We start from the raw sequence: 8,146 nt of genomic DNA on the forward strand, positions 1-8,146 counted from the left end.
TGTTCCCTTGGCTTATTTTCATCTGGGGGAAAGGGAAGAACTAATATTTATTGAATGCCTGTGCTGTATCAGGCACTATGTTCATTCTTGTCTTATTTAATCCTCCCACAACCCTGTAAGGAAAGCATTTTCTCCATTTTACAGATGAAAAAACTGAGGCAGAGTGGTTGCCTAAGGTCACATGTTGTTGGAATCTGAACTTCATGTTTGTCTGTGTGGTAGAAATGGAGATTCCATGCTTACATTGCCCCTTCAGTAAAGGACTCACTCCCCTGCTACCAAGAATGTTGGTTTTATTTGCCCCTAGCAATTAGTTCCTTCAAGGACCTCCTCAGTTTTTAAGCCACAGTCACTCTCTTCTTAAGGCAGCCCCCAGCCAATGGCTGAGCAAGGTGGTAGTACAAAGGCCCATCCCTCTTCTACCAATGTAGAACTCCTCTAACAAGTGATTTTTGCTCGGAGTACCCTGTTAGACTGGCAGAGGCTTTGTCAAGTCTGCATCAGAGGCCAAGAGCTCCTCCTGGCCAGACTGCTTCCTCCCTTTTCCATTCACAGGTGATCCTCCCCTTTGCACTTCTACCTCTGTTGCAGCATCTAGTTCCAGAGAACCCAGTGGAGACTCCTAACAGCCTGACTGCAAAGCTCTCCCTTTTTCTTACACTTTATCTTCATTTTCACTTGTCCTTAGGTAACATTGCTGCAGTGCAGAGAGTGAGCTTCCTCTTAGTAGCAGGGGCTTCACCCCTTCCAGAAGAAAGCTACTAAAGGTTTAGTGATTAGGGCAGTTCCCAAAGAGTTAGTTATCCTTGATGATTATGTGCTCAGTGCTCAAAGGCACTTGCTAACATTCATACTTTGAGGTCTAAAATCCAAGTAAAGAGTCTACCCCCACCTTCTCCCTCTCCCTGATATCAATTCCACCCCCTTAAATTGCTACAACATGGAATTAAGATATGTAGTTTTATTATTTGTTGTGCTTAATGGAAAAGCTTTAGGATTTCTGAGTTTAATTTAAAAAGCAGATGGTCATAAGCAACAAAAGAAAAAAATATATAAATTGGACTTCATCAAAACTAAAAATTTTGTTCTTCAAAGTACACTATCAAGAAAGTGAAAAAATAAGCCAGCACCCATAATCCCAGCTACTCAGGAGGCTGAGGCAGAAGGATCACTTGGGCCCAGGAGCTCAAGGCCAGCCTGGGCGACACAGCAAGACCCCGTCTCTAAATTAATAATAATAACAAAGAAAGTAAAAAGATAAGCCAATTAAATATGGGCAAAGAATTTGAATAAACACTTTTTCAAATAAAATATACAAATAGCCAACATGCACATGAAAAGATGTTAAACATCATTCGTCATTAGGGTAATGCAAATCAAAACCAGAATGACACATCACTTCATATCCACTAGCATGGCTATAATTTTTTAAATGGACAATAACAAGTGTTGAAAAGAACATAGAGAAATTGGAAATCTCATGCATTGTTGGTAAAACTGTAAAATAGTATGGCTGCCTTGGGAAATAGTTTGGCAATTCCTCAGAAAGTTAAATAAAGAGTTACCATATGACCCAACAATTCCCCTCCTAGGTATATATCCAAGAGAATTGAAAACACGTGTCCACATAAAAACTCATACTCAAATGTTCATAGAAGCATCATTCATAATTTCCAAAAAGTAGAAAGAACCCAAATGTCCATCAATTGATGAATGGATAAACCAAATGAAGTATATCCACACAATGGAATATTATTCAGCCACAAAGAATGAAGTACTGATACATGCCACAACATGGATGAACCTTGAAAACATTATGCTAAATAAAGAAGTCAGATATTAAAGCCCCCATATTGTACGATGCCACTTATGTTAAATGTCCAGAATAGGCAAATCCATAGAGACAGAAAGTAGATTAGAGGTTGCCTGGGGCTGGGAGGAGGGAAAAATGGAAAGTGACTGCTTAATGGGTATAAGGTTTATTTTAGGGTGGAATTAGATAGTGATGATGGTTTCACAACTTTGTGAATATAATAAAAATCACTGAAATGTGCAACTTTAAAGGGTAAATTTTATGGTATGTGAGTTATATCTCAATAAAAACATTTTAAAGCTGCTGAGTTGAATATTTTACATTCCCTAAGGAGACCAAAGCACTTCAATTAAGGTGGCTTATTAAGTGACCTTTGACTGATTTCCTCCCCCTAGGTCCATGGTCTTTGATAAAATTAAACTGCCTATCTTTGGTCTAAGAGGCTCATATTTCAGATACTTCAGGACAGAGACTAGATTAACTAAAGTCATTGAAGCTTTTGTTTAGGGGAGAAAATAACAGAGATAGCTGTGACCCAGTGAAAAGCCAGATGTGGCATTAAGGACAATCAGGAGAACAGATCAGTCAACCAGAAAACAGAAATACTAGTCTGTCCTTCCTGTTAGAAAATGAGTTCAACATCAGGGCTTAAAGGACAATCCAAAAGACAAAGGTCCTCTGGCCAAAGCTTGGTCCAGCACTTTGGATCCATTTCCATCAATTCTTACAGTCAGTCATCAGACCCCAACAGTCAAAATGGTGAAGCAGAAGAGCAAGTTTGCTTTTCAGGAAGACTCGGATGCTACAGGGGATAAACTTGTAGTTGACTTCTCAGCCACATGATGTGAGCCTTGCAAAACGATCAAGCCCTTCTTTCATTCCCTTGCTGAAAAGTATTCCAGCGTGGTGTTCCTCAAGGCAGATGTGGATGACTGTCAGGGTAGGATGTTTGCTTCAGAGTATGAAGAAATGCATGCCATCTTCCAGTTTTTTAAAAAGAAATGAAAGGTGGGTGGGCTCCAGTTTTTGGAGCTAATAAGGAAAAACTTGAAGTCACCATTAATAAATTGGTCTAATCATGTTTTCTGAAAACATAATGAGCCATTGGCTTTTTAAAACTTGCAGTTTTTTTATTTACCAAAAAAAAACGAAGTATGGAGACTGTATACCCAGCTGTCATCTGATTATAAATGACAAACAAATATTAATTCTACCCTTTAAAACAAAAAAAAGTTATCTGGCCTTACAGGAATAATTCTATCCTGATCTGAGGCCAGTGCCTAGTCCAAGTTGTGAAACTAGGTTCAACCACAAACCTCAAGAAAGGATCCAAGACTATGAAGCATCACGTCTTCATAATGAATAACTGATATGGCTCGTTAAGTTTATGAAATGGTCGTGTCTTCTTTAAAACAAAAAAAAAGAACTTTTGACAAAATTGCAAAGGCCACTCAGTGGAGAAAGGATAACTTTTCAACAAATGGTGCTGAAATTATTGGATATCATATCAAAAATAAAAATAAGAAGTCTCTCTGAGCATGCTCTGGCTTGAGAGGCTGGCCAAAGATAAAAATATTAAATTAAATTAAAAATAAATAAAAATAAACTTCAATCCACACATTTCACTACATACAAAAATTAATTCAAAATAGATCATAGATCTAAATGTAAAACCTAAAACTATAAAACTTCTTAAAAAATAGAAGAAAAATTTGTGTGAACTTGAGTCTCAGGTAAAAATTTCTCAGCTAAGTCACCAAAAATACAATCCATAAAAGAAAAAAATGATAAATTGGACTTCATCAAAACTAAAAATTTTACTCTTTGAAAGACACTGCTAAAAGAATGAAAAGACAAGCCACACACTTGAAAAGACTCTTTGCAGAAGACGTTTCTGATAAAGGTCTTATGTCCAGAAAATATAACAAACTCTAAAAATCCAACAAAAGAAAGCAACCGATTTTTCAAATGAGCTAAAGGTTTGAAATGACACTTCAACAAAGAAGATCGATGGAAAGTAAGAACATGAAAAGATGCTCAATATAATTAGTCATTAAGGAAATGCAAATTCAAACCATAATGAGGCACCATACATACCTATTGGAATGGCTAAAATTTTTTATTTTTTTTATTTTTTTTTCACTTTATCATTTACTCCTTATTGTATTGTTTGAAGTACCTATGTAATGCAAGTATGTACTGTACTAAAATACCTATATTTCCAAATAACGTATGTGGTGTAGCCCACAGTCTCTGCAGAAGCATCATGAGTAACCTGTGCCTTTACACTTTACAGTCCGTTATTGGTTGCTGTTAAAAGTATGATAACAGATGAAGAAAAAAAAAACTAAGTGTTAATACACTTTTCCAAACACACACATACACAGCTTACAATGTAATCCCAATGGAAACGAGTGACATCTTCTGATGTAGAATCTATAAAATGTAGACTCTGCAATAAAAAGCCAAAGGCACATAAAAATATTTTTTAACTTTAAAAATAACTTAGTTACAGTAATACTTTGCCTGTGTCTTACCAACATGTAGCTGACAGTTGAAATTTTGCAATATAGATATAATATATAGGGATATGTAAGAACTACAAGAAAATTCCCAAAACCCATAAAGTTCAAATGTGAAAACAGAAAAGTTTTAACACTGGAGAATTCGCTATAGTGAGCCCAAGCAATATATAGAAAAGAGTCTACAAAAAGGCTTAGGTGTTAAATAAATTTTGACTTCCTCTTGCTCAGAAAATGTCAGAGTGCTATAAAGTTCCGTGAAGTTCCTTAATGTGACTCGCTCAGCCCTTCATAGCTAGTGCCAATCCTGGCCAAGCCAGACTTCTTGTGTGTCTGCAAACAATATGTGAGCCGAACATCACCAGTGCCTGCTGAAAATGGGCTCTGACTCACTTCCTCTTTTTGCCAAGATAGGTTTTGCTTTGTTGTTTTTTTCTAAATTGTTTTTGCAAACAGGGCATAACAGGTAAAAAAATACTTTGTAAGAATATTATTTTAGAAAACCCATCACAAAACTACAAATACAGCTCCGGAAGCCCTTCTCTTCAACTGTGGTTAGTTTGTTTTTGTACCTTTTACCCCAAAGGAAAAAAGTTGGCATCTTGTTACTTATTTTTATCCATTACATTCAGCACCTCATCCAAAAGTGAGGGCCCAAGATCAAGCTGCAGGGAGAGGAGGGAACCTGTAAGGTCAGAGAGGGACTCCTCTGACTTAGTCTTTCCCTTGATGAGCTCGCATGGGGTGGGATGGTCAAACATGTCCTCGGCTGGCCAGTCAGGGTACTGTTCAGACAGGCTGGAGGAGTGGCTGTCCCTGCCTTGGCTGGACTGAGATGCAGAACCGCTCGAGCCCCACGAGGTGTCTCCCTGGTGGACTGTCCCGTTCTCGAACAGACTGCTTTTCTCCTGAGCTTTTTCCTCCATGACGGGCTCGCAGCTAAGCCTGGGCAGCTTTGCTGGCCCAAAGGACTCCTGTTTGGAATTAAATGTCACCGGTGACAATAAGGACAACATGAGAGCTTGGGATCCTCCAGTGGTCGGGAGGGAGATGGGATTTTTGAGCACCGGGGAGGGTGTTTCTGTGAACACAGAGTCCGAGGTGCTGTTGGCCCGGAAGGACTCATTATGCCCAGGGAACTGGCCCAGGTGTGCTTTCTCCTGGTTTCCAGGTAAAAGCTCGTAGTTCCCTTGAAGAAAGGAAATATCTCCAAAGACATCGTGCTGGCCCTCTTTGCCAACGTGGATGGTGTGGCGAAAGTCTCCAAGCGGGGGGACTGATCATATCAGGAGACAGAATGTCCCTCAGTTTAAATTTCTTTCCTTTCTTGTTATTGGCTGCTTTCAGGTAAATTGGGGTCTTGGCTGGCATTTTGGAATTTGAGAATGTCTATTTTGCAAGTGGGAAAAGGGGCCACTTTCTTCACAGATGGTATATGTTTCTGAATCCTTTTTGATAGGAACTGTCACTTCATTTTTGTCAAGTGGCTTCAGAAGTGGCTTCGAAATGAGATGGGGTCAAAGAGAACCTTCCTGAGGTTACGGCCAAGTGAGGCTTCCTAGAGAGCCAGTTACATCATCCAGTCTTGACCACAACCAGGAGAAACCGGCCACCGCTGAGGATCCCAGCCGCTGCCCAGGGCCTCCCGCGGGCGCACGCAATCCCGGCCGGGTGCGCAGATCCAGCCGAGTCTGCCGGCGCGGTGCCTGCTCACCGCATTATCCGCTCCGAGACGGAGTGAAGGCGTGGAATGGCTAAATTTTTTTAAATGGCCATACAAGTGTTGGCAAAAATGTGGAACAGGTGGAACTTTCATGGTACAACCACTTTGGAAGACAGTTTGGTGGTTTCTTTAAAAGTTAAACACATACCAAACATATTCCAAGGTACTTACCTGAAAGAAAAGATAGCATAAATTCAGAAAAGACTTGTACAAGATTCACCATAGCAACTTTATTTGTAATAGCCAAAAAATAGAAACAACCCATTTGCCCATTCATTGTAAAATGGAGAAACAAATTGTGGTGTATCTATACAATGGAGTATTATTCAGCAAAAAAAAAATGAACTATTGATATGCAGAACAATGTGAATGAGTCTCTAATTATGCTAAGTGAAAGACTTTTGAAAAAAGGAGTACATATTATATGATTCCATTTATGTAAAATTTTTAGAAATACAAACAAATGTATAGTGACCAAAAGTATATCAGTGGCTGCCTGAGGCTGGGGGAAAGGGGCAAAAGTGGGTAGGAAAGACAGACGGCAAAGGGATCCATAGAAACTCCAGAGGATGATGGGTATGTTCATTGTCTTGATTTTGGAGATGATTCTGGGGATGTGTTTTAAACTCATGAAATTGTAAACTTTATGTGTAGTTTATTGCATGTCAGTTATACCTCAATAAAGCTAGAGAGACAGAAAAAAAAAAGAAAGAGACAGAGAGAGAGAATTCATGAGCAAATATACAATGTATCATTAGGCCGGGCACAGTGGCTCACACTTGTAATCCCAGCACTTTGGGAGGCCAAGGTGGGCGGATCATCTGAGGTCAGGAGTTCAAGACCATCCTGGCCAACACGGTGAAACCCCATCTCTACTAAAATACAAAAAAATTAGCAGGGCATGATGGTGAGTGCCTATAATTCCAGCTACTTGGGAGGCTGAGGCAGGAGAATCGCTTGAACCCTGGGAGGCTAGAGCGAAACTCCATCTCAAAAAAAAAAAAAAAAGACCGGGCGTCATGGTTCACGCCTGTAATCCCAGCACTTTGGGAGGCCGAGGCAGGCCGATCACGAGGTCATGAGATCGAGACCATCCTGGCTAACACAGTGAAACCCCATCTCTACTAAAAATACAAAACATTAGCCAGGCGTGGTGGTGGGTGCCTGTAGTCCCAGCTACTTGGAAGGCTGAGGCGGGAGAACAGCGTGAACCCGGAAGGCAGAGCTTGCAGTGAGCCAAGATCACGCCACTGCACTCCAGCCTGGGTGACAGAGCAAGTCTCCGTCTCAAACAAAACAAAACAAAAAAAAGTGTCATTATAATATCCTACAAAATGGAAAAAGTGTGACAGAGACTGCTGCTCAGATTCTGTCCCACCCAAAGGACTTGGTGTTTTAGGATGGAATGATCCCAGAAAGCCCAGTTGGCTGACACTTCCCCAGATCTTTCACACAAACTTTTCCTTCACTAGAACACCTTTCTCTCACCTTATTGCTGTTGACTATCAACGTATCTTTCAAGCCCAGCTCAAATCTAAACTATTCCCTGAAGCTTTCCTTGTCTTCTCCAGACAGAGTTAGTTTGTGGCTCAGTCTGTGCTCTCTCAGCAACTGGGAATCCAATAATATATCCCCCTTGATATTCTAGGATGTAAGATTTGTGGTTTCAGCTGTTCCCAAAAGACCATAAAGGTCCCCCAACTTGTACTGATTTGTCATTTTACTAAGGCACAAATTTGATTCCAGCCAGCTATGAAGTCCCTGCAGAGAAGGAGTAGATGAGGTAGTGAGTAAGACAAGCCCCGACCCACCCCCAAGGCTTCATAACCCAAACCAACTTGGTTGGCATCTACTTAACATAACAAATTTTAATTTTTCTTTTATGGAGAATGGACTGCCTACCTTCCCCCCGCCAACAACCAAAAAAAACTATCATCTGGTGATGGAAATGATGAGTGAGTGAAACAGTTCAAAAATGGAATGGTCCTTAGCCAGAAAATAGCTTTATAAATTAATCTTTTATTAAGAATCTGGAAGGATCACTTAAAAATCTTAGTTGTACTTCACAGCATTTTATGGGGAGAAGTT

The 8,146-nt window shown here is 40.0% G+C and overlaps 1 protein-coding gene and 1 pseudogene across 1 annotated transcript; one reads left to right on the plus strand and one right to left on the minus strand.

Moving 5' to 3' along the window:
- Nucleotides 1-2,569: 2,569 nt before the first annotated feature.
- Nucleotides 2,570-2,889, plus strand: LOC134734653 (thioredoxin-like; annotated as a pseudogene).
- Nucleotides 2,890-4,935: 2,046 nt separating this feature from the next.
- LOC134734654 (cdc42 effector protein 3-like) lies at nucleotides 4,936-6,075 on the minus strand. Its single transcript, XM_063628023.1, is given in 2 exon segments — nucleotides 4,936-5,609; nucleotides 5,611-6,075. Coding segments are annotated over 2 exon segments (765 nt in total). The 5' UTR covers nucleotides 5,707-6,075; the 3' UTR covers nucleotides 4,936-4,940.
- Between the last annotated feature and the right edge of the window lie 2,071 nt (nucleotides 6,076-8,146).

The sequence above is a fragment of the Symphalangus syndactylus genome, chromosome 12 (genome assembly GCF_028878055.3).
Source record: "Symphalangus syndactylus isolate Jambi chromosome 12, NHGRI_mSymSyn1-v2.1_pri, whole genome shotgun sequence".
NCBI lineage: Eukaryota > Metazoa > Chordata > Mammalia > Primates > Hylobatidae > Symphalangus > Symphalangus syndactylus.